At 43.5% G+C, this 27,048-nt stretch overlaps 1 protein-coding gene across 1 annotated transcript in view; it reads right to left on the bottom strand.

Annotated features, from left to right (window-relative positions):
• Nucleotides 1–7,745: 7,745 nt before the first annotated feature.
• SOHLH2 (spermatogenesis and oogenesis specific basic helix-loop-helix 2) overlaps nucleotides 7,746–27,048 on the bottom strand; it is a 106,650-nt gene continuing 87,347 nt past the window's right edge. The window contains 5 exon segments of the mRNA XM_047755809.1: nucleotides 7,746–8,483; nucleotides 9,916–10,172; nucleotides 13,715–13,836; nucleotides 14,435–14,526; nucleotides 14,683–14,830. Of these exon segments, the coding sequence (XP_047611765.1) occupies nucleotides 8,463–8,483; nucleotides 9,916–10,172; nucleotides 13,715–13,836; nucleotides 14,435–14,526; nucleotides 14,683–14,830 (640 nt within the window). The 3' untranslated portion in view covers nucleotides 7,746–8,462.

A 27,048-nucleotide genomic window follows, 5' to 3' on the forward strand; every position in this document is an offset into this window, starting at 1 on the left:
CATTTGAAGAAAAGACCCAGATGACACAAAGCTAAGCCTAGTAGCTGAGACATTTTAACTCCATTTCTCTGTCGCAGTTTTCGCAAACCACTTTGGGCCTCAATAAGCAAACCATTTATACAAGCACCTCACAGCCACCCCACTGAAACCCGGCCAGAAGACGTGGCTCTTTGTCGAGGGAATTTACATCGCTGGCTGCAGGGCTGGAGAAGTGGGAGTCTTTTTCCCAGCCTTGGCTGGACCAGGGCCAAGGGTCTAAGTGCAAATCCCTTAACATGATCTCCCTGGAACTGCCTCTCGGGCTGACACGGCCCTGCCCCGAGAGCAGCATTTTACTGCATCCTTTGTTGTAGATTTTCCATTTTAGGGAGAACTGATAGCAAGACCAAGAATAAACACATTCTCTGCCAGGCAGATTCTGGGGTGAGGGTTTTTTTCCAAAGGACCTGGCCAGCAATAATATTTATATTGAAACTCAGCCCTTGCTTCACAGGGCGAGGGCACTGATGGTCAAGGAAGGCATTCCCTCCTCATATACAATTCTTCTCACGTGTCTCGGGAAAGCAGAGGATGTGTGGAGCTCAGACTAGACCCTGAGTTAGTTTCGCGGTTGCCAAAGATTAGAATTAACCCTTGAAGAAGTCTTTTTCTGCCAAGACAATATGTTCATATTTGAATTTTTCAAAACTCTATGTTTTTGCTTCTAAAGAAAATACAATTATTTAATTGCTATCTCACCTCTTTCTCTTTCCCTTAACTTCCATCAAAGGCTTAGAGAATTTTGTCCATGTCCTGACTCACGAACCCTATAAAAGAGTTTAACTTCTTGTTACACTGGAAAGAAACAAACAAAACTGAAACAAACAACATACCCTAGCAGTCTGAAGTGTTTCCTTTTTTTTTTTTTTTCCTTGTCTTTTGTCTTTTAGGGCCGCACCTGCGGCATATGGAGGTTCCCAGGCTAGGGGTCTAATAGGAGCTGTTGCTGCCAGCCTACGCCAGAGCCACAGCAACGCCAGATCTGAGCCGAGTCCATGACCTACACCACAGCTCACAGCATGCCTGGATCCTCAACCCACTGAGAAAGGCCAGGGATCGAACCCGCAACCCCATGGTTCCTAGTCGGATTCGTTTTCTCTGCGCCACGACGGGAACTCCTGAAGTGTCTCCTTTAACAAGATATTTTAAATTATTATTTTACCAGCTACATGGCATAAAGGGTAGTTCAGTAACAGTGCTCCAGTAGGAGACAAAAATCAATGCTTCACCACGTTGGTCTTCTCTTTTATCATAATAAACAAAATCTAAGAATATTAAAGATAACAAGTAATCCTGCAGGGAAATGAATCCTATGGGTTTTCCCACTAACTTATTGCTTTAGAAACAACAGATGCAGGAATAGTAGAATAACACAACATGAGACAACTAGTATTAGTCCAAAGCAGTAGGGGGAAAAAAAATCAGTGAATAAATTTTGTTTCTTTGCCCCTATCCTAACATTCACATGGCCAAAAGTCCACGTACCAAGGAGGAGCGGGTTTACGTTGTCAAGGTGGGGCACGCTCAACTCGGCAATACGGTGCCAGTTTCTGCGGTCAGGTCGTGGTTCTCTTTCCTCGCAAATTAACAACATCTAAAATGAAATTTTATTTACCTTAGCATATAATCCAGCTAATGTTCAAGTTATGAGATACACATGGCTATGGGAGAGATTTTCTGCTTCCCAACAGTTTCCAGTTCCAACACTGGGATTAACTCCAGGTCTATGGGGAAAACCACCTGCGAGTTTTCACAGGGCTGGAAAAGTTGAGACCTGCTATTGGGGGTTTAACAGTGGCATGGATAAAAATTAAAATGCATGGAGTCTCATAAATCCTAAGCCACAGAATTATTTGTAAAAAAAAGCTGGCCATTATTTTGAAGAACATCAGAAAATAGCCTGAAACAGGATGCAGCAGGAAGAGGGCAGTGTTTTAGAAAACACACCACTCCCAACACCCTCACATCGCCTACCTGGGAAAGAAAGAAGCGGGCAAGAATACCTGTCTGCAAGAACTTCTTGGGACAGATGGTGAGCAGGCCCCTTCTCAGAACAAGTTCATCTGTGCAATTTATTAGTCTATTTTCCTGCACCACTCAAGCCTATCTAGTTTACAATCTGAAGTCTAGAAATTTTTGCTTTGAGCAAAAATGAAAAATATTTTTTTTTCTAGAGTCTGATGAGTAAAATTGAGCAGCATACAGCACACGATGTAACGTAATTGTTTATGTACGCGTATCTTCCTATTTTGTTGTTGTGGTTGTTTTCAGAAAGGATGTTATTCTGGGATGTTAAAATCCACCTTGAAAAACAGAGAGATGAGAGCTTTCTCTGTCTTCCCTAGGGGTGTCATGTTTCCATGGTGATGAAAGCAGCCCTTGATATCCTATTAACCCAGGAGATCCCTGGCTTCCTGCTTCCTCATTCCATGTAACAGGGAGACGGAGACAGGCAGGCAGAAAGGGAAAACCAACCGAGTGCCAGAAAGTTGGAGAGAAAATGGCTCGGAGGCTCAGGTTTGGTCTCAAGATTTTGTCGATGCCAAGGACTCAGAGAAATGACGTTTTCTGTTGGTTGTTACATTGCAAAAGCGGTTTCTGGCTTTTAACAATCCCTGTAATTTAACAAACAGGAAAATTTACCAAGTGTGAGAAAGCGTCTCTTGTCATACACACAGTTTTTACTGCCACCCACAGAAACAAAAGTGAGTCAAGCAGCCCCCTAACCCCACCCCTGACTTTTCACTCTTCTGAGCTATTCCTTCTGGAAACTCCCTGGGTCCTGTCCTACTTTTCAGTTTCCCCACAGCCCTGCTCTGGTTGGGCCTAGGAATGTTTTCAGCTAATCCTCTTGCTTACCAAAGTAGTTTCTGAAACTCACCTCCTTGGCCAAACCCTTCTCGGCGGGCGGGCGGCCCGTGGGGCAGCAGTGATCCTCGCCTGCGGCTGCGCTCCTCCTGCATCAGCTCCTGGCTAATCTCTCTCAAAATACTAGCGATGGATGAGCACGTTACATGTCTAACGGCGGCTCCCAGCCTGGCTGCACATCAGAATCATTCTCTGCAGGTTGCAGGGCCCTGTTCTAGAATTCTAAAGTCAGAACCTCTGAGATAGGAGCCCCTGGAGGCCCCTAAATCTACAAGCGCTTCAGGTCAGTGACATAGGGTTTGAGTTTGCGTCTATTCTGTCTTTGTGTTCCCTCTGGGTATCTGCATCTATTTATGTGCTGGGTGTTTTTAAGGAGGATAATCAGATGCCTGCAATGCCTCGGGCAGTGTTTGTTAAAATGTGGATTCCTGGGTACCGGCTCCCACCAAGCCTTCCAATATGACCCTGAGGGGCACGGCCTGGGAATCTGCATTTCAACACATTGCCACTTTCCATCCGCAAGTGACTCGTGCCTAGTGGACAAACTGGAACACCTAAGGGGACCAGGCAAGTCATTTCAATGGAGGAGGCAAGCTGGGTGGGACATCACCAGGGGGACACACATAAAGAACTCGGTACTGCTTACCTGAGCCATGGGTTGCTCTTTTGCTGCAGAAGAAATAGAGCCAGTATTGCCTATGTTTTGAATTTTTCAGAAATTAGAAAGTCAGGGAAATTTACTTTCTCACAGGCATTGGCGGAGGGGGAATGGGTTGAAGGTGGTTTAAAAAGGTACACACTGCCGGTTACAAGATAACTAAGTACTAGAGATATAACGTACAGCCTGAGTCACAAAATTAACACTGCCGTACGTCATATATGAACGTTAAGAGAGTAGATCCCAAGAGTTGTCATCTCACATAAAAACCTTGTTCTCTTTTCCTTGATTTTTGTATCTCTGTGAGATGATGGATGCTCCCTAAACGTATCAGGGTCATCGCTTCACCGTGTCGGAAAGCAAAGTCACCGTGCTGCCCACCTTAAACGGATACAGTTCTGTGTATCAATTACATCTCAATAAACCTCGAAGGAAAAAAAGCAGCAGTTCCCACTGTGGCTCAGTGGCTTGAGAACCTGACATAGTGTCCACGAGGATGTAGGTGAGCCCTGGCCTCGCTCAGTGGGTTAAGGATCCGGCGTTGCCACAAGCTGCGGTTGGGTCTAAGATGGAGCTCGGATCTGGCATTGCCATGGCTGTGGTGCAGGCCTGCAGCTGCAGCTCCAATTCGACCCCTGGCCTGGGAACTTCCATATGTTGTAGGTGCGCCCCTAAAAAGAAAAAGAAAAAAACACACAAACAAACAACAACAGTAACCAAACACAGCTGCCACTGGCAAGTGTGGCCGCTGCCTTAGAGGGCCCTACCCACATAGCTCAAATCTCTGGTAACTTCCAGTGTCATGTGACACTAGGGGCCTGACCGAGGGACTTCTTACGATGAACCATAATAGAATTGCAGGTCATTCAGGGGGTGGGTCATGCAGGCCAATCCCATTTTCTTTTCTTTCTTTTCTTTTTTTTTGGTCACCCTGAAGCATGTAGAGTTTCCAGGCCAGGGATCAGATCCGGGCCGTTGTCGTGACCTAAGCCACAGCCGGATCCTTAAACACTGCGCTGGGCGGGGGATCAAACCTGCGTCCTAGCACTGCCCAAATGCCGCCCATCCCACTGCGCCCCAGCGGGGCTTCCCCAATCCCATTTTAACAACTGAACCCTCCACTTGAACGTTCCCCCACCCCAGGCCAATGACGAACCCCACTGCCTCGTCCCGTTCCCTCACCTGTGCCGCACCGAGGCGTGTCCTGGAGACCTTCGCTACTAGCACACCCGACAAATACCCGCCGACACCACCTTCACGCAGCACCGTCCTTCCAAATGCTCTTGTGCTCCATCAGTAGGATGGGTCCGGTCACCGGAGCCAGAGAAACCTGGGTGTCATCCTCACGACTCGGCCCTTCACACCCCCTATGTGGGATCGGCTACCAACCCTTACTAATGTCTCCCCCCTGCACGCGACCAAATTTTCTCTGCGTCACCACGGCCCGGAACCTGTTTCAGGCCACCTCTTGTCTGAATCACTGGAATGACCACGCCTTCCCTGAGGCTGGGTTTAGCCCCCTTCAATTCATTCTGCCTTTAATTCACAGAAACCAGAGCGGTCACCCTACAATGCAGATCTGAATACATCAACACCATGACAGCGGTGAGGTACCTTTTAAAGTTCAAACAGGGCGACAGCGTATGGTGCGCCCGCCTGCCGCTCTGTGCTCCTGCCTCTCTCCCTCCCCGCACACCGGGACTCTGTGCACAACCACGTGGCACCACCTTCCCTCCTCCAGAGGGCTTCTGCTGTGCTTTCCTTGTTTCCTTTGCAAATGCAGTCTCTCTGCCTGAAAACTCATCCCCTAACCAGTCCCCAAATCTCCACCTCTTGGCTTCCTTTATGCCTACTAGTCCTTAAACTCTCAGTTTAATCGCTGTTATAATTGTGGTGGTGATGCTGATAACGATAATACCACGTATTAAATGCTTACTACGTGCCAGGCACTGTTCTAAGAGCCTTTACGTGTCTCATTTAACCTTCCCTACAACCTGGAGGCAACTACTGTCGTCACCAGGTTTAGAGTTGAGGGAGGGCAGCAGATGTCACAACCAGAGTCTCCCGTGCACCCCCAGAGGGGTGTGCGGGACACTTCTGAGTGCCAGGTGGGCCTTCACATCCGCCCCCTTCATGGCACTCACCGAAGCCCACTGCAGTTCCATCCTACCTGTCTCTCCCTGCAGCTGCTAAGCTCTCAGACAGAGAAAGGAAAAAAAAGATGGTGCTTTACACAGAGCTGTTTTCCTGGCATTCAGGACAGTGCCTCACTATCAAATACTTACTGAATGAATTAAGAAATAACTAAATGGTTTTTGAGTTTTTTAACATTTGCCTGTTTTTCACTGAACACACAACAGTTCGATTATACACATAACCAATTACTGTCATTTCTGCCATGCTGGGAGACCATCCAACTCCTGTATTAGAAAAGCATGTGAGGGACAGGAAACAGGTGTAAAGAGAGTGACACTATCAGTAAAAACTGTAACAATGGGGAGTTCCTGCTGTGGCTCAGCGGTAATGAACCTGACGATCATGAGGATGCGGGGATGATCCCTGGCCTTGCTCAGTGAGTTAAGGACCTGGCGTTACTGTGAGCTGTGGTGTAGGCTGGCAAGTGTAGCTCCCATTCGACCCCTAGCCTGGGACCTTCCATATGCCTTGGGTGTGGTCCTTAAAAAACAAAAAACAATAGTCACGGATAGCCAAGTATCCAGTATCTCTCTCTTCCTTCTCTCTTGACTTCCAATGGGTCCCTAAGTGCTTGAGCACGTCTTCCCCTTTCCTTTCTCACAGGCATCACCCATGTTCAGATGCTTACTTCTTGGTCCCCCATTCCCCCAGGTACCCATCCAAACACCTGCACATCCATCCAGCCAGCCAGCAAGATGGCTGACACTGAGGGTAGGACACTGAGTCATTTGCTTAGGCCGTGGAAAGGGCTCCATAAATAATTGTTTCTGCCCCCACTCCCTGCTTAGACAGGGACAGGGACTGGGATAACCACCACTGTGAAACCTGCAAGCTGCCACCTTTCTTAGACAATCTCTTTACACCCTTTTCATTGTGAAGACAACTGCAACTAACTGTCTCGTGACCAGCCAACCTGCTTTTTGAAGGAAAAATCCTGTTCTCTTTTATGGGCTGAGGCCCAACTAACCTTTCCTTCCTGGCTGAGAGCTAAACTGACTTGGAAGAGTATAGTTTATTAAAAACTAAATTCTAGTGTTAGAAATGAATTTGGGAGTTCCCATTGTGGCTCAGCAGATTAAGAACCCAAAATAGTGTCCATAAGGATGCAAGTTTGATCCCTGGTCTCACTCGGTGGGTTAAGAACCTGGCAGCGGCATAGGTTGCAGATGTCGCTCAGATCCGGTGTTGCTGTGGCTGTGGTGTAGGCCTGCAGCTGCAGCTCTGATTCGACTCCTAGCCTTGGAACTTCCATATGCTGAAGGTGTGGCCCTAAAAAGAAAAAAAAAAAAGAAAAAAAAGAATTTGGACACTTGCATGAAGTTCAGGATCATGGGAACCAGCGGTGAAAAAAAGATGGATCTGGCAGCCTCCTCTTCATGTTGAAAGCACAAAAGGGATGATAAGAGTGAGCAGAAAGGACCCCTGGGTCACCTCTCCAGGCTGAATTCCCAGCCACAGCCACAGGCTGTCTCTCGTGGTCCACGTGTGGGTTTAGGGAAATGCTGATGCAAAGAAAAAGTCCCGGGAGAAATCAAGGCCAACTGTGAACACAGAAAACACCTCAGCAGGTTCCCCAACAAATGTCAACGCAGTTTCTCCTACCAAAGGCAAGGGTCAAAGGCACATTTATAATGAGCATAGCTTCTTACTCGGAAACTTCCAGTTCCTTGAAAAAGTTTGTCAAAATCTACAAATTCCATCATCATGGCATCCTCAGAGAAAAATTATACAATTTGACATGAAAATCAGGCTATGCCCAAAGTAATTTTGAAACTTTTCAATCAGGTAAAATTAAACTCCCTACATGACACTACTAAAAGAGGGAACACATATTTATTAAGCAGAACAAAAATGCGTTAACATTTTCAGAGTCAAAATTGTTTTTTTTAACAATAAACTTATACATAAGAACATTTCAGTGAAATATAAAACAAATATTTTCCTCCCTTTATCTTCAACTATCTTTTCTAATATCTATAGGGAGATTATAAGGAGATGAAAAACAAAGAAGGACCTGCTAATCTGTAACTAAAGATCCAGAAAGAAAGCTCTATTAGCTATTAAAGATCCAGAAAGAAAGACCTATTAGCTATTATTTCACTCAAGGGATGGATGGTGAAATACAAAAACCAACACATCAATTTATTCATTGTAGTCAAGTGAGGATGTCAACACCTCTTTCAAACTACGCTTTTTTAGTTTGAATGGTGCATAATGAAGGGAGCGCTCTAAAATGTCAAATCTAGAAAAGATACTACCTAGAAGTAAGCGGCAATAATTCACAGTGATACTAAATGCCAGAATCAAGTTGCAGTACCTGTACTCAGTGATGCCAGCGCATCGATGCACTTTATCAAGCCCGTGCGAATCTTCCTTAGAGGGGACTTTTTGCATAATCTGTGGAATACTTTTTAAGAACAAGTGTCTAGGTCGCCTAGGCCATCTGTCCTTTTGGCGCCCTGGCTGCGGGAGATGCACGTATGTACGTGTGAGGATGAGCGAACGCCCGAGGCCTGCGCTTTCGCTGCCTGTCTTTCTATCTGCAGAGGCTTTTAGCACATTTATCAGAAGTCACACAATGAGAACTCTTTTGATAGTAGGTCTCTGGGTGTAGCTTTCAAGATCGTCCTTTGTTCCATTCCTCCTGTAGTGTCAAACGGCACCCACCAGGGGGTCTAGAGGGTGAATTTCAAACGTGCTATTAATACGCCCAAAAGTGTTGCTGCAAAGGTGAAAAAAAAAAAAAAAAAACACAAAAAAGCATGAATTGAATAATCCTGGTCCGTTCTTAACATTTTCTCTGTCCTAAAGCAATAGGACATGATTTGTAAATCCATGTGAAATCTTTAGGTGAATACACCTACAGGTTTTAAAGTAGGTGTGATTTATGGCTATTAAAAGTAACAATTCTCCAACAAAAACCATACACAGTACGTGCAGGTCACACACACACACACACACACACACAAATGCTACAATCTCCCCCCTCCCCGCCCCTTGTCACCTGGCTTCCTGCTGCTGCTATACCCATGATTTCCAGCAACAGCATTATATCTGTAGATACGTCATGTTTTAAAATTTCCTTCTAATTCTTTTTAGAATATTTTTCTCATCAGTGTTTTTTTGGGAAAGCCACTATCATTCTCATTTTACAGAGGCCACGTAGAAGTAAGAGTACTGACCTCAAAGGACTGTGTCCGAGGTCATTCGATTCACCACATCGAGTACACAGGGTGTCGAGCCCGTTATTTACTGAGGGCTCAAAACACCTTAACTGTTAGTAACATGCAAAAGCACCGGTGATCACAAAGAAGCTGGCTGCTTCTTCCATTTGAGCAGGCCGAGCTGCTGCGAGTCTCCCTCTGGAACTGGGCAGGTCTTCCCCCAAATGAAGACTGTGATGTCTACATACGCCGCTCCTTCCGCCTGGAAGGCCTTTCCCGCCTCACCTCCCAACTTCTAACCACTCTTCTGGGCTAACTCTTTGCTTCACATCTCAGCTTAGATGCACTTCTTCCAGTGTAAGCAGGCCCCAATCTCGCCCTAATACATCTGCATCACTCTCTACACTCTGGGGTACTCGTCTTAGGCGCCCCAGGGCATGTCACACCCGGCTGCTTCCTGGGAGACTCGGCTTCATGAGGGCAGGGAGCAAGGTCTACCTTTAGATACTGCATCCTAAGTGATCAGCACAAAGCTAGAACACAGGGGGTGCTCGGTAAATATCTCATATGAGGACATCTGGGATCTGAAAGCAGCCTGTTTGGTGCTGGAAGAACAGGGTTTCATACAGTGCAAGGGATGGCTGCCAGCCTAAGCGACAGAGCCACAGCCGGCCACGGGGCCAAGGCAGGGGGAGGCTGCTGGGATGGGATGTGGCAGCTTGGACATGGAGGGGCGGCCTGGGGGGAGTCCGGGGGAGATTAAGTTCCACTGGGTCACTTCCGGCCATAGCAGCAGAGCCACACCCAGACCCCACCTCTGGACATCTCGAGAGCAGTCCTGCAGCACTGGGAACGCGAGCCTGGGCTGACTCCCCTGGTCCCAGTCCAAGAGATTTCGAACCAGAGGACCAACCACAAAGTGCAGGCCAGGGACCCCAGCCGGCTGGGATGGAAGAGCCTGATCTGACCCACAGAGCCCAGAAGACTTACCAGGCAGTTGGGATGTGCTGTGCATGTCTGGCCCAACACAGAATTGCAGTGCTGAGGAAGGAACTTGGAGACTTTGGGCACAGCTGTTGGAAAATGAACAGGAGTGTTCTGATTTGCCACGGCAGCGGCATCATAGGAAGGGATGACTTTAGAATAGTACGTGACAGCATGGAAGGAATTGAGAGCAAGCGCCGTGCTGGGAACGCGAGCCTTACACCCGTCACCTAGAGCACCCTCTGACGTGGAGCCGGACTGACCTTCAGGAACAAAGAAAGCAAATATCCATCAGTATCCGCGAACTGAAAACTTTGTGTCTACAATAAATCGCCTTCTATTCCATTTTCTCACAGTGCAAACCTATGCTACTGCTATACTCAAATGCTGATGAAAACACGAAGTGAACTTTCTGGTGGTGACATTTAGTGCCATCCACACCCTACAAATCAGTGTTCACACGTCATTAAAAGAGATTTTAGAGAAGCATCAGATCCGTTTGGTCCTTGCGTAGCCTTCATTGTAATAAAGCCTGTGACTGTCCCTATGAAACAAGGAAGAATGTGGGGAAGAACTCCATTCAGCCACAAATAAAGTTTGCTCATTGATTTTCTATCAGTAAAGTGGGTTATACTGTTATATAGCTATATTCTGTACAGTAACTAGAAGGCAGAAAAAAATTTTTAATATATAAAGAATGTTAATGTAATCTCAACTGTGAATACCTATTTATTTTCTTCTGAAGGTAATTAAAGTAAAATAACATTTTTTTTTTTTGGTCTTTTTAGGCTGAAACTGCAGCATATGGAGGTTCCCAGAGTAGGGGTCAATTCGGAGATGCAGCCGCCAGCCTACACTACAGCCATAGCAACTTGGGATCTGAGCCTCATGTGCAACCTACACCACAGCTCACGGCAGTGCCGGATCTTTAACCCACTGAGCAAGGCTAGGGATCCAACCTGCATCCTCATAGAAGCTAGTCAGATTCATTTCCTCTGAGTCATGACGGGAACTCCCAAAGTAACACATTTTTATATCTACTTTAAAATACAAAGGTGTCTGGAATATGTGTGAAAAATTATTTCAGCAAAACTGTACAGTGAGGAGTTCCCACTGTGGCACAGTAGAAACGAATCTGACTAGAATCCAGGAGGATGCAGGTTCAATTTCTGGCCTTGCTCAGTGGGTCGGAGATCCGGTGTTGCGGTGAGCTGTGATGTAGGTGGCAGACGTGGCTTGGATCTGACGATGCTGTGGCTGTGGTGTAGGCTGGCAGCTGCAGCTCCAATTCGACCCCTAGCCTGGGAACCTCCATGTGCCATGAGTGCAGCCCTAAAATGCAAAAAAAAAAAAAAAGTGTACAGAGAGTTATGGGAAAGGGCAGGTAAGGGCAGCTTAACGACGTCCACACGCTGAACGAGATCAGCACTCCTGGGGTGCAGATCAGATTCAGCACAGAAACCAGGAGACCACAGGAGGCCACTTAACTTCTCCAGCCTTCGATTTACTGGCAATGTACTGGCCGAGGTGGTGAAAGTGAAATCTGAAAGACTTATTAACTGATTTCAACTGTTCCGATCCCCTTTCAAAAAACCATTTGGCAACATGCATTGCCAACTACATGTGTGCTCACGGCCTCAAACTCATTCATCACACACTTCCAGGCATCCAGCCCAAGGAAAAGTCCAAAACAGAGAAAAATCTATACGTGGCGACATATTGCCTATCATATTATATATAGAATCACTCTCCCCACAAAACTGGAAACACTAAATGTAGCTAAAAAACCCCCAAAAAAACCTATTCTCTAAATCATTTGATAAATTACTAATACCATTAAAATGGTGATGAGGGCGGCATAATACAAAATTAAAGTATATGGGACAGAATGTTCAATAAAAAAGCCAGAGGCAAAAATCAGAGATCCAATATGATTACAGCTGTATTATTACCACAGAAAACTATGTATAGAAAAAGACTTGAAGGAAATACAGTAAAAATGAGCACAGCTATTATCTTTTTTTTTTTTTTTTTTGGTCTTTTTGCTATTTCTTTGGGCCGCTCTCACGGCATATGGAGGTTCCCAGGCTAGGGGTCGAATCGGAGCTGTAGCTGCCAGCCTACGCCAGAGCCACAGCAACGCGGGATCCGAGCCGCGTCTGCAACCTACACCACAGCTCACGGCAACGCCGGATCGTTAACCCACTGAGCAAGGGCAGGGACCGAACCCGCAACCTCATGGTTCCTAGTCGGATTCGTTAACCACTGAGCCACGACGGGAACTCCATACAGCTATTATCTTAATTGGGTTTTAGTACAAGACAAATACTGCTTTTCAAATGGAAAAATGTATATAAAAAAATAAAATTAAAATGGGGGTTTTGGCTCAATGACCTTCAGCCTCTCTACTCTGAACCTGCCTTAAGACTATGGCCCCCGTGTATTTGTTTCTTCCCAACAACAGCAGTCACTGGGTCACCCAGTCACCCAGTCACTCTGGGTGATGCAAAACCAAGACACCCTGGGCACAGAAAGGCCTAAACTCACGACCCTGCAGACAAGAGTCTGTAGGATACAATAGCGAGAATGCGGAATTAAATACCGTGCAGAAAGAAGTAACCCTGACAGGAGTTCCCATCGTGGCGCAGTGGTTAACGAATCCGACTAGGAATCATGAGGTTGGGGGTTCAATCCCTTGCCTTGCTCAGTGGGTTAAGGATTCAGCATAGCCATGAGCTGTGGTACGGGTCGCAGACGCAGCTTGGATCCTGTGTTGGTGTGGGCGGTGGCTACAGCTCCAATTAGAACCCTAGCCTGGGAACTCCATGTGCCTAGAAAAGGCAGAAAGACCAAAAAAATAAATAAATAAATAAATAAATAAATAAAGTAACACTGACAAGCGTGTGCCTGTGGCCTGACCTCTGATTTAATCTGGGCTGATTTAATCATTCTTTGTGACATTCAGCCACAGCTACTTTAAGTAGATTAACCATGGCTCATGGCTACTTTTTATCTATTCTCCTCCCCTCTCCCTTAAGTCAGGGGAAAAGTCTGAATTGACTAATAAACACCCTGAGGCTGATTTGATGACCTGAAGGAAGAAGGTAATGTCCTACTTGGGGCCCCTTTCTCTTTTGACTTTAGACACCAACCCCAGTGATCGTGTTTGTTCCATGGTTTCTACTAGGTCCCCATAACACGCAGGGTACCTCGACAGCTTCAGATGATACAGGAATCACGATGGTTGGCATTTTATAGTAGCAAAGTCTTTTTTTAATTAAAGTACGTATATTGGTTTTTTGGACATAATGCTAATGCACACTTAATGGGCTATGGTACATATAACATAACTTTTACATTCACTGGGAAACCAAAAAATGTGTATGACTTGCTTTACTGTGCTATTTGCCTTGCTGCAGTGGTCCGGAACAGAACTCACATCTCTGAGATGTGCCTGTTCGTTGTTAGTACTGAATTAATATGAATACGTCCCTTCCCTTTAGATGCTTTTCATGTAACACACAACGTCACCCGTGTGCCATCATCTGTCAGGAAGATGAGTTTTCTGGTGATGATAGTCGATTTTGAGCCCAGTTTCTGAGATCACACCATTTAAATGCTGGTGGCCAGCTTGTGTACTTCCCATAGACAGCCCCAGAGGACCCAGGATGCCATCTCCCATCTAGTCTCCCTCCCCTGGTTAGAGCAGTGACTGCACAGGAGCCGGGGAGGCAGGGTGAGCAGGAAGGGCCCCCGGGCGCAGGCACACATCCTCGGCACACATGTGGCAGCAGCCAGAGCTCACCTCTCACGGCTTCATCCGAGCAGCCCCCGGAGGCAGGGACAGAGTACACGTTCAAGCACTTATTAGCCAGGAACCTGATGCCTCTCGTAGGTGAGTAGGTGCTTGTCAACACGCTGCTTTCCCTTAAAAGGACAGAAAACATTCTTCAGGCATTTCTCAAGGAAGACCATAGGAACACTGCTGAGCTGAACTGCTCTTCCGTCATTCAAGTTCTAAAAAGCACAGATAGAGCCTAAACTCTGGATTAAATATAAGAACAAGCTGCAGAACAGGACTCATGATGGTTCTTTAGAATGTGGACGAATGATTTACTTTGCCTTTAGGGTCTTTCTTGGTTTAACACATTCTAATAAATTTGAATGAGGAAGCATTAGCAATTGCTTTAAGGGCTCCCAACGGACAGGGGGCTGGACCGCTCCAGGGCCCATGACCTCAGTGAATATTAGATCCATCAGCCTGGGCCCTGGGTGCACGGCCACAGTCACCTTTTTAAGATCCTCAGAAACACCAAAAGAAGGAAGAGAGTCAAATGGTAAAAGGAGCACAGGCCTGAGACTATTGCATATTTTATCACTGGAATTAAATGATACACATCAGCAATGGGAAAAGGTCACTGCTTCTTATTAAATTAATGGGTGATTTCAGCGCGTCGCGTTTTCAGCATTAGCATCAGAGGAAAATAACAAGCTGACTTCAGATTCACAAGGGCGCTTATCCTACCTCTGTGCCCTGATTGTGCCTGGGATGGACAGCTGGATGGGCATTTGCTGTTTCTTACAAAACCTCCCATTGCTCTGAAGCGCTTCTGTTATCTGAGAGAGGGAGAGAGCGCGCTACTTAGATCGTGTGAGAGGTTTTTTCACATATACAAACATATATTTTCAGCTGTAAAAACCGGAAAGAAACAAAACTGTAGCATTCGAGCGCCGTCTATGAGGATAAAGTTCAAGGGCCCGACGGTTGACTACCTGGCTCAGGACGGCCGGAGGGATTTTCTCGCGGACGAACTTCACGTAATCAACCGTCGCTTCGAGAACCGAGGCCGCGTCATTCTTTCTCCCCTTGACGTAGGGCAGCAGGGCGCGCAGCTGCTCACAGCAATACTTGATCCGCTCTCTGAGCGAAGAATCAGAACAAATAAGGAGCAATTGGTCTGTTTTCTTCCTTGCGCACGAGGACAAACAATCCTTCCTCCTGGGTTTGACCATAAAGGAACTGCCCCTCCCTTCCTGGCCCCCATTTCAGAGGAAGGCCGAGGCCCTGGAATCACAGCTTCCTGGCAATCACGCTGCTGCCAAGGGTCTTGCCGACAGTGGCCCGGCTCACTGGCCGGGCAAGTGTGCGGGTTACCCAGACCCGGAGCAGCCCCGCAGCCAGGGAGAGACTCAGACGCTGTTCACAGAAGTCCTTCTGTGATGCACACTAGAGACTCAGGATGTGCCTGTCACTGTGACCTGAACCACGTCCAGCAACACACGCGTTAGCATCTTGTGAGACACGGGCTCTACCTGTGACTCCACATTCCGAGCCAGAGGAAAATCAGAAGCTCGCTTCCTTTTCATGAGACGGGAATATGGACAGAACAAATAAACCAATATGCAAATGAGAACATCATCATCCAGGTTCGTACCCCACAGTTCTGAAGGGAAATGCACAGGGAACGAACGCCTAAACTGCTCCAAGCCCCGAGGACCTTCGTTATCCACGTGTCCACTTGATAAACGCTGTGAAATACCTGCTTTTCACCCAACACTGCCTTGACAGTCAAGGGGCGGCTCTGCCAATTACTAACGGGACCTTCGACAAGTTACTAGACCTCTGAACCTTAGAATGACAAAAATAAATGGACTTTAAAAATCTGCTTTAACATATAGCCAGAGAATAACTCAAATATTCCAGATCAGTGGGTGGTATTTTAATTGGACTTTGAGATGCTTTGGGGGTTCTGTGGAAACGTCTCAGCGATCATTCTGTAGAAGGGATGGAAGAGTCAGTAATTGGACATGTGTATGAGGGGCTCTGAAACTTCACACACCCTCTGCCATGGTATTCTCACCCACGAGGATCTCAAACACAGCACAAACTTTCTGTAAAATGATAGCCATGAGAGCAGTCTATCAGTAAAATATGAAAAATAATCGAAACACACAAAATAAGTGGATGCTTAATTGAACTCTAGCATAATAGTTCAGCAGAATGTTATCTGGCAGTGGAAATGAACGGTTATAAAGCTTACTGGGAAAAAGTAGACTATTTCTACAGGATACAAGTATAAGACAACATATAAAATATGATGACAAGTATTGAGTCAAAACTAAGGCAAAAAAAAAAACAGACTGAATGCAAAAATGCCAAGTAATCACTATTTTTGCATGGTTGGACTATAGAAAGTATTATTTTGTCCTTTTACTTTCTACATTTTCCAAATATCTTTGTGGGGCATATATTAATTTCACAATGACAAATCCTATTAAACATTTCTCTAACTTTCATTAGGAGAATCTTTAAACATATAGGAAGACTGACAGCATTAAGAATTCTTAAACCTTGGAGTTCCCGTTGTGGTGCAGCGGAAACAAATCAGACTAGGAACCATGAGGTTGTGGGTTCGATCCCTCGTCTTGCTCAGTGGGTTAAGAACCCGGCATTGCCGTGAGCAGTGGTGTAGGTCGCAGACATGGCTCTGATCCCATGTTGCTGTGGCTGTGGTGTAGGCCGAGAGCAACAGTTCCAATTAGACCCCTACCCTGGGAACCCCCATATGCCGCAGGTGCAGCCCTAAAAAGACAAAAGACAAACAAACAAACAAACAAACCCAAAGAATTCTTAAACCTTAAAAGTTGAAAGAATTAAGAATTTGTGCAGGGAACACGACGTGGGTCTATAATAAGCATTCCCTGTCCTTGCTTTGTCACATATGAATCATCCTACAGCCACACTGTCAATCCACTGAAGTATTTCAAAGTACGTTGCTGACTTCAGTATATTAACCCCCTAAAGATAACAGCATTAGTTATGGCTCAAATTATTTTATTTTTAGGTGAAAGTTAGAAAGAATCAAATGCGCAAATCTAAGGGTACCACTTTTTGAGTTCTGACAAATGCACACAAGCATGTTGTGTATTTGTCAACATTCTCACAACCCCAGAAAGTTTCTTATCTTCCATCTTGGTCAATCTCATCCTCCGTAAGAGGCAACCACCTTCCTGATAGTTTTCCATCTCCCACTGCTTTTGCCCCACCTGAACTTCACAGGAATCACATCTTACACGTGCCCTTTTAGGGAAGGTGTCTTCCAACTGCATTCTGTTTTTGAGATGTATCCATGGGGCTTATATAAGTTATTTGTTCCTTTTTTATTAATAATATTCTGAAGTATAAATATCCACAGCGTATTTATCCATTCTTTCACTGATTAGCAGATTGGCTGTTTCCAATTTTTGGTCATTATGAATAAAACTGCTAGACCTTGTGTATATCTTTTTGTGAATGCATGTTTTTATTTCTCTGAGGTAAATACCTAGGAATATAATTGTAATGGGTTGTTTTAAAAAATTTAGAAGGAACTGGCAGAACTTTCCCCAAAATAGCATCATTTTACACTCCAACCACTGACTTATGAGAATTCTTGTTGTTCCAAATGTTTGATGACATTTAATACTGTCAGTTTCAATGTTAACATGTTGGCCTTTTTTTTTTTTTTTTTTTCCCGCCACTTCTAGGGCCGCTCCCGCGGCATATGGAGGTTCCCAGGCTAGGGGTCGAATTGGAGCTGTAGCCGCCGGCCTATTCCAGAGCCACAGCAACACGGGATCCGAGCCATGTCTGCAACCTACACCACAGCTCATGGCAACACCAGATCCTTAACCCACTGAGCAAGGGCAGGGACTGAACCCGCAACCTCATAGTTCCTAGTTGGATTCGTTAACCACTGCGACACGACAGGAACTCCATGACGTTGGCCTTTCTGAGGTGGATGTGGTTGTGTCTTATGCTTTAATTTGCATTTCTATGATAAGTTATGTTGAGCACTTGTTCTGCTGCTTACTGGGTACTTGTATATTTTCTTTGTGAGGTGTCTGTTCAAAGACTTTACCTACATTTTAACTGCACTTTATTACTGTTGAACTTTAGGAGTTGTTTATGCATCCTTAATGCCACTATTTTGTCAGTATGTTTGCTCTGCAGATACTTTCTCCCAGTCTGTATTTTGCCTGGTTTTTTTCCTTAGTCATGTCTTATGTAAACAAAAGTTGCAAATTTTGATGAGTCTAATTCATCTACTCCTTTTATGGTTAGCGCTTTCTGTGGCGTAAGGAATAGCTGCCTATTTCATTCAGCTTATGAAAACTATGCTTTCTTCTAGAACTGCAGTGTTCAGTGCAGTAGCCATTGGCCATGAGTCCACTGAAATAAAATTCATTAAAAATTAAATAAAAATTTAAACTTATTTCCTAACTTGCAGCAGTCATGTTTCAAATACTCAATATATGACTAGCAGCTACCTTACCTCATGATGAGATACAGGCCATTTCTAACAGTGCTGCAAGTTAGATGGAATCGTCCTTTCCTAGAAGCTTTAGAGTATAGCCCTGTCTATGCTCCACACTGAATTATTTTTTATATGGTATGAGTAAGGGGTCAACGTTTCATACGTTTTTTTCTATATGGATATCCAGTTATTCCAGCACCATTTACAGAAAACATTTTTTTTTTGCCCAAGTTGTTTGCTCTAGTGATTTGTTGAAAATTAAGTGACCATACTGTGTATGTCCAGTACTGGGCTACCATGCTACCTATTGCTCAACCTCCCTGTTAGTAATTTACTGATTATTGTGGCTGTGTACTAAGTTCTGAAGTCAGACAGTGTAAGTCTCCAACTTTGTTGTGCTTTTTCCAAGACTGCTTTATTCTAAATCCTTTTTGGAGTTCCCATAGTGACTCAGTGGAAATGAATCTGACTAGTATCCATGAGGATGCAGGTTTGATTCCTGGCCTTGCTCATTGGGTTAAGGATCCGGCGTTGCCATGAGCTGTGGTGTAGGTTGCAGATGCGGCTCGGATTTGGTGTGACTGTGGCGTAGGCCAGCAGCTACAGCTCTGATTCGACCTTTAGCCTGGGAACTTCCATATGCTGTGGGTGCAGCCCTAAAAAAAGACAAAAAAAAAATCCTTTTATATTCTGTCCTTTCCAGTTTTCAATTAGACTGTCATTTTTTACAAAAAAAAAAAAAAAAGCCTATAAAGTATTATTATTTAGGAGCTCCCGTCGTGGCGCAGTGGTTAACGAATCCGACTAGGAACCACGAGGTTGCGGGTTCGGTCCCTGCCCTTGCTCAGTGGGTTAAAGATCTGTCGTTGCCGTGAACTGTGGTGTAGGTTGCAGACGCGGCTCGGATCCCACATTGCTGTGGCTCTGGAATAGGCCGGTGGCTACAGCTCTGATTAGACCCTTAGCCTGCCACAGGAGCGGCCCAAGAAATAGCAAAAAAAAAAAAAGACTAAATAAATAAATAAAGTATTATTATTTAGATTTGAATAAAGTTATCTTTCAGTTTAGTAAGAACTGACATCTTAACGGTATCAATCTTTCAATTCATAATTGTGGCATAATGCATGATTTAGGTTTTTAGTTTATCACAGTAATATTTTGAGTGACCACTATATAGACATTTTGTGTCTTTTTACATTTTTGTCCCTAAGTATTCTAAGTTTTTTTTCCCTCTGTTATCAATATAATTATTTTCAGATTTTCATTTTCTAATTGTTTGCTGATAATATAGAAAAATACAAGTGATATTTGTATATTAGCTTTATATCCTGCAACTTTGCTATATTCACCTTTTGGTTCTAGGATTTATTTTGTAGGTATCCTAGAACTTTATACATAAACAATCATGCCATCTATAAATAAAAGTTGTACTTTTTCTTTCTAAATTGTTTGTCTTTTATCTCTTCTTCTTACATAATTGCAATGGCTAGGACAGCTTTTCAATGATGAATACAAGTGGTAAAATAGGCATCCTGACTTTGTTTCACATAGTTTTTAGGAACAAATGGTCAAAATCTCACCATTCAGTAGAGTGTTAGCTATAGGTTTTCATAAGTGTCCCTTACTCAATTTAGGAGGCCCTTTTCTATACCTATTTTGCTGAAAGATTGTTTTGTTTGTTTTTTAAGGATCAACTGAATGTTGTGAAATAATATTCAGAATCTGTTCATCTGTGTTTTTTTCTCTTTTATTCTATTTAATGTGGTGAATCATATTTATTTATTTATTTATTTATTTTGCTTTTTAGGGCCACACCTGCGGCATATGGAGGTTTCCAGGCGAGGGGCTGAATCGGAGCTACAGCTGCTGGCCTACACCACAGTCACAGCAATGCAGGATCTGAGCCAATACAGGGTCTGAGCCACGCCTACAACCTACACCACAGCTCCCGGCAACACTGGATCCTTAGATCCTTAGTCAACCGAGTGAGGCCAGGGATCGAACCTGCAATCTAATGTTCCTGGTAGGATTTGCACCACAACAGGAACTCCCGAATTGATTGATTTTTTTTTTTTTTTGCCCTTTTTGCCATTTCTTGGGTTGCTCCCACTGCATATGGAGGTTCCCAGGCTAGGAGTTGAATTGGAGCCATAGCCCCTGGCCTACACCAGAGCCATAGCAACTCGGGATCCAAGCCGCATCTGCAACCTACACCACAGCTCATGGCAATGCAGGATCCTTAACCCACTGAGCAAGGTCAGGGATCGAACATGCAACCTCATGGTTCCTAGTTGGATTCGTTAACCACTGAGCCATGAAGGGAACTCCTTGATTGGTTTTTGAATGCTGCATCAGCTTTCTAGGATAAACCTGGTGTGGTCATGATATATTATAGCTTTATTATTTACTTGATTTGATTTGTTAATTTTTTTTTTTGGTCTTTTGTCTTTTTAGGGTCGCACCTGTGGCATATGGAGGTTCCTAGGCTAGGGGTTTAATCGGAGCTGTAGCTGCTGGCCACAGCCACAGCAATGCCAGATCTGAGCCACATCTGCAAACCTACACCACAACTCAGAGCAACGCTGGATCCCTAACCCACTGAGCAAGGCCAGTGATCAAACCCACAACCTCATGGTTCCTAGTCGGATTCATTTCCACTGCACCACAACGGAAACTCCTGATTTGTTAAAATTATGTTAAGTATTTTTATGTCTCTGTTCATGAGGGATACTGGTTTGCAATTTTCTTTTTTTATAATGCCTTAATCAAGTTTAGGGTTAGGCTGGCCTCAGAAAATGGGTTAAGAACCGTACTTCCTCTTCCATTTTCTATGAGAATTTCTTTAAGATTGGTATTAATTCTTCTTTAGATGTTTGACAGAATCCATCAGCAACACCATGCAGGCTTGGTGTTTTTTCCTTGGTAAGTTTTTCTTTGTTTTTTAAAATAGCAAGTCCATTTTATTTACTATATAGGGCTATTTTCTGCTTCATCTGAATCAATTTTGGTAAATTGTGTTTTTAAAGAATTTGCCCATTTAAGTTGTTGATCTTATTGGCATAAAATTATTCAAAATATGCCCCTTTTATATTACGTATTTGTAGGATATATAGTAATAATTCCTCTTTCCCTCATGGTATTGGTCAAGTGTTTTTTGTCTCTCTCCTCCCCTGCCTGCCTCTTCCTCTTCCTATTTATTTTGGGCTTACTTCACTGTGCTTCTCCGAGCTCTTTAAAATAGCCCCTTATAAGGACCTAGAGATTATTATACTGAGTGAAGTAAGTCATACAGAGAAAAAGATCATATGATATCACTTATATATGGAGTCTGATAAAAAAATGATGCAAATGAAAATAAATAAAAATCTTTGGAAAAAATGGTCACTGATTTTTAGATCTTTTGCCATTTCTAACATAATCATTTAAAGCCAAAGTGTTTCCCATAAACTTTAACTGCATTTCACAAATTTTTTTTTTGGTCTTTTTTGCGATTTCTTTGAGCCGCTCCCGCGGAATATGGAGGTTCCCAGGCTAGGGGTCGAATCGGAGCTGTAGCCACCGGCCTACACCACAGCCACAGCAATGCGGGATCCGAGCCGCGTCTGCAACCTACACCACAGCTCACGGCAACGCCGGATCGTTAACCCACTGAGCAAGGGCAGGGACCGAACCCGCAACCTCATGGTTCCTAGTTGGATTCGTTAACCACTGCGCCACGACGGGAACTCCTGCAGTTAATCTTTTATGACATCACATAAAACATATTAACGCCGCAATCACATAAGTACATTTTTCTCACTCATTCTTCATGCCGCAGTTGTCATATGTACTACATTTACATGTATGCTACAAATCACAATTTTATAGCACAATGCTATAATTTTTATGTATAAACAGTCTGTATTATTTTAAATAAATGAAGAGGTAAAATGTTTGTTTTCTAGTATTTACTCACATTATCTACATTTATTTATTTATTTATTTATTTGGTCTTTTTTTTTTTTTGCTATTTCTCGGGCCACTCCCGCGGCATATGGAGGTTCCCAGGCTAGGGGTCGAATCGGAGCTGGAGCCACCGGCCTACACCAGAGCCACAGCAACGTGGGATCTGAGCCGCGTCTGCAACCTACACCACAGCTCACGGCAACGCCAGATCATTAACCCACTGAGCAAGGGCAGGGCCCGAACCCGCAACCTCATGGTTCCTAGTCGGATTCGTTACCCACTGCGCCACGACGGGAACTCCTATCTACATTTCTGATGTTATTTCGTCCTTCCTGGAGACCCGAGTTTCCACGTGTTATCATTTCCCTCCAGCTAAAGAATTTCTTCTAGGGAGTTCCCATTGTGGCTGAGCAGGTTAAGAACCTGACTAATATCCACAAGGACCCAGGTTTGATCCCTGGCCTCTCTCAGTGGGTTAAGGATCCGGCATTGCCATGAGCTGTGGTGTAGGTCACCGACATAGCTCAGATCTCACGTTGCTGTGGCTGTGGTGCAGGCCAGCAGCTACAGCTCTGATTCAACCCCTAGCATGGGAATTTCACATGTTGTAGGCATGACCCTAAATTTCTTCTTGACTGCTTACCCTGCAGGTCTGCTGTGGTCAAAATCTCTAAAAGTGGCTTCCTTTCACTATTTGCTGCTGGGAAATAATACCTAATAGAATATGATTTATACAAAAAAGTGAAGAATGCCAGACATGACAAATATGGTGGCATACATAAGAGACTAACTTTCCAATTTATTAACATTTTAAATACCAAAAGTATGCATTTATTTGACAGACTTGGAATGGTATGTCTGCTGCTAAGATTTTTGCTACAGATGCAAGAGCAAAGAGTTCTTGTACTTTCCACCTGTCTGATGGTAGCAATCACGGATGGGAGAATACAAGAGAAAAGCATGGTAATACAGAGAAAACATGGAGAAAGAATTTTTACAACCTAAAAGTAACTTTGTAGATAGCAAAGGGCCTGTTTTTCTAAATAAATAAAAACAAAAAACAAAACAACACCCTTAAAATTTGAGTTAAAGAAAGCCCACCGGGAGTTCCTGTCACGGGTCAGTGGTTAATGAACCTTGAGCTATGGTATAGGTCGCAGATGTGGCTCAGATACCGCGTTGCTGTGGCACAGGCCGGCAGCTACAGCTCTGATTCACTCCTAGCCTGGGAACTTCCACGTGCTGTGGGTGTGGCTCTAAAAAGACAAAAGACAGAAAAACAAACAAAAAAAGTAGTTACAGATATTTTATTTCATCTAATTTTAGACTAGAATTACTTATCATTTCTCTAATAAAGATAAAGGTCTATCCTCTCCTTGAATCTCTGACGGCCTGTACCTGCTTTAACCAAATGTTATCTGGAGTAGAATCCACAACAGTTCTGGGAACAGCGTTTAAGAAGACATAGCTTGTTAATCCCAAACTCCAAATTTATCTCCACACACCTGTCCCCCCGACTCCACTGCTATCCCCTTTGGTAACCACGAGTTTATTTTCTATGCCTGTGAGCCTATTTTTGATTTGCAATTAAGCTCATTTGTATCATTTTTTAGATTCCACATAAAAATTATATCATACGGTATTTGTCTTTCTCTGTCTGGTCTACCTCACTTCATATGAGAATCTCTAGTTGCATCCATGTTGCTGCAAGTAGAATTATTTCCTTCCTTTTTATGGCCAAGTAGTACTGTGTACGTACACACACACACACACACACACACACACACACACACACACACACACCCCTTTATCCGTTCATCTGTCGATGGACATTTAGGTTGCTTCCATGCCTCGGCTATTGTGAACAGTGCTGCAATGTACATTGGGTTCACGTATCTTTTCAAATTAGAGTCTTCTCTGTATATAAGCCCAGGATTAGTGTTGCAGGATCATGTAGTAACTCTATTTTTAGTTGTTTTAAGGAATCTATCCATACTGTTCTGCATCAGCTTACACTTCTAAGAACAGTGTACAGTGTCCCTTTTTCTCTACACATGCTCCAGCATTTATTATTTGTAGATTTCTTAATGACAGACATTCCTCATTGTAGTCTGACTCGCACTGAGTATTTTTTCTTGTGCCTTTTGGCCATCTGAATGTCTTCTTCGGAGAAATGTCTATTTAGATTATTGGTCTCTTTTTTGATTGGGTTGGGTGACTGTTTGATATATTAAGCTATATGAGCTTTTTGAGTATTTTGGAAATTAATCCCTTGTAGGTAGCATCATTTGCAAATATTTTTTCAGTCCATAGGTTGTCTTTTCATTTTGTTTATGGTTTTGTTTACAGAATCTTTTGCTGTTCAAAAGCTTTTATGTTTAATTATGTACCATTTGTTTACTTTTCAAAAAATTTCCTTTACTCTAAGAGATGGATCCAAAAAAGTACTGGTGTGGTTTATGTCAGAGAGCATTCTGCCTACGTTTTCCTATAGGAGTTTTATGGTATCCAGTCTTACATTTAGGCCTTTAATCCATTAATCCATTTTGAATTTATTTTTGCATATGGTGTTGGAAAATTTTCTAATTTCATTCTTTTACATGGTGCTGTCAAGTTTTCCCAGCACCACTAACTGAAGAGACTGTCGTTTCTCTATTGCATATTCTTGCCTCCTTTGTCTTAGATTAATTGACTACAGGTGCGTGGGATTATTTCTGGGCTTTCTATCCTGTTCCATTGATCTATATGCCTGTTTTTGTGCCAGTACCATACTTCTTTTTTGGTCTTTTTTTAGGGCTACACCTGTGGCATATGAAGGTTCCCTGGCTAGGGGTAGAATGAGACCTATAGCGACCAAACTACACCACAGCTGCAGCAACGCCAGATCCGGACTGCATGTGTGACCTACTCCACAGCTTATGGCAATACTGGAACCTTAACCCACTGAGAGAGACCAGAGATCAAACCCATGTCCTCATGGATACTAGTTGGGTTCATTACTGCTGAGCCACAACAGGAACTCCATGTATCATACTGTTTTGATTTCTGTAGCTATAAACACACTACTATGTATAAAATAGATAAACAACCCAGACCTAGAGTATAGCACAGTATTCACTATCTTTTAAAAACCTATAATGGAAAAGAATCTGAAAAGAATAGTAGATAGACAGACATATAACTCAATCACTTTGCTGTATACCTGAAGCTAACACAACATTATAATGTAACGACACTTTGATTTTAAAAAATGGTTTGAAAGAAGAAGACATAGCTTAGATGCTGGTCTCATAAAACCTAAGTGGTCTTATAAGAGGTCCGTCTAGCTTGCTGAAGAGACCGTGTAGAGAGGTGGATACCAAAGGGAAGGAGAGTAGCCCGCTGAGCACAACCTTCCACCATCTCCACCAAGAGACCATCTGAATGCAAGAAGCTAACTGGGCCCTCCAGACAGGCCCTTTGCCAGCTGAACATCATGGAGAAGCCACCGTAAAGGCCACATGGAGAAGAATTACAGAGTCAATTATTGAGGACCCATAAAATTATGAGATGTGATAGATAGGTTCTTATTGTAAGCCACTAAATTTTGGAATAATGTGTTACATAGCAATAGATAACTGAAACAAGAGCTCACTGTTTAAAGCAGAAATACTAACAATGGGAGTTTCCATTGTGGCGCAGTGGTTAACGAATCCAACTAGGAGCCATGAGGTTGCGGGTTCGGGCCCTGCCCTTGCTCAGTGGGTTAATGATCCGGCGTTGCGGTGAGCTGTGGTGTAGGTTGCAGACTCGGCTCAGATCCCACATTGCTGTGGCTCTGGTGTAGGCCGGGGGCTACAGCTCCGATTTGACCCCTAGCCTGGGAACCTCCATATGCCACAGGAGCGGCCCGAGAAATAGCAAAACAAAACAAAACAAAACAAAACAAAACAAAAAAGAAAAGAAAAAGAAAAGAAATACTAACAATGTGGGAATGATAATGTGAAAGTAAAATGATAGCACTAACAAAAAATAGGAGAGGCTAAGTAGAAATATACAGTTGTTTGTTAAGCAGCATAACAGCAATGTGAGGTAGGCTATAAGTTACAACCCTAGAGCAACCACCTTCAAAAAGTTTCAGCTGAAAAGCCAATAGAGGAGATGAAAAGGAGTGTTAAAACATACTTGATCAGTCCAAAAGAAGGCAGGCAACAAGGGAAAAAACAAGGAAAAGAAAGTTGTGGCCCTAAAAATCCAGCTTGACAGTAATTATATTATATGATATGTAAATAGACTAAGCACTCTAAATGAATGGAAGAGATTGTCAGAATAGGAAAATAAAAACAAGATTCAACTACATGCTGTTTATAAGAGATAATCTTTACTTATAAAGACGTATGTAGATTGCAAGAAAACCATGCAAACATTAGTCACAAGAAAGCTATATGAGTAGCAAAGCAGATTTTAAGACAAGAAGTATTAGTATTGATAAATGGTAAATTCATAAAGAAAAAACACTTAACAACAAGTTTTGAAATACAAGAAGCCAACACTGAAAGGAATAAAGTGCAAAACAGACCAATCTATAATCATCACTGAAGAGTTTCACCATCCAAAAAACCAGTAAGAATACAGAATATAGGAAAAACACTGCCAATCAACTCTACCCAATTAATATTTATAGAACACTATACCCCTAAACAGCAGAACTGACATTCTTTTCTAGTACACACGGACTACTCATCAAGGGAGACCATACTTTGGGTCACAAAACAGAAAATATCAGAGGACAGAAAGCTCACAGAGTTCTCAGATGACAGCTATAATTAAATTATAAGTCACCATAATTAAATTAAATTACTGGAAAATATCCAAACATTTGGAAATTAAGCCATGCATTTCTAAATAATCATTGGTC

This window comes from Phacochoerus africanus, chromosome 13, assembly GCF_016906955.1.
Source record: "Phacochoerus africanus isolate WHEZ1 chromosome 13, ROS_Pafr_v1, whole genome shotgun sequence".
NCBI classification, from domain to species: domain Eukaryota; kingdom Metazoa; phylum Chordata; class Mammalia; order Artiodactyla; family Suidae; genus Phacochoerus; species Phacochoerus africanus.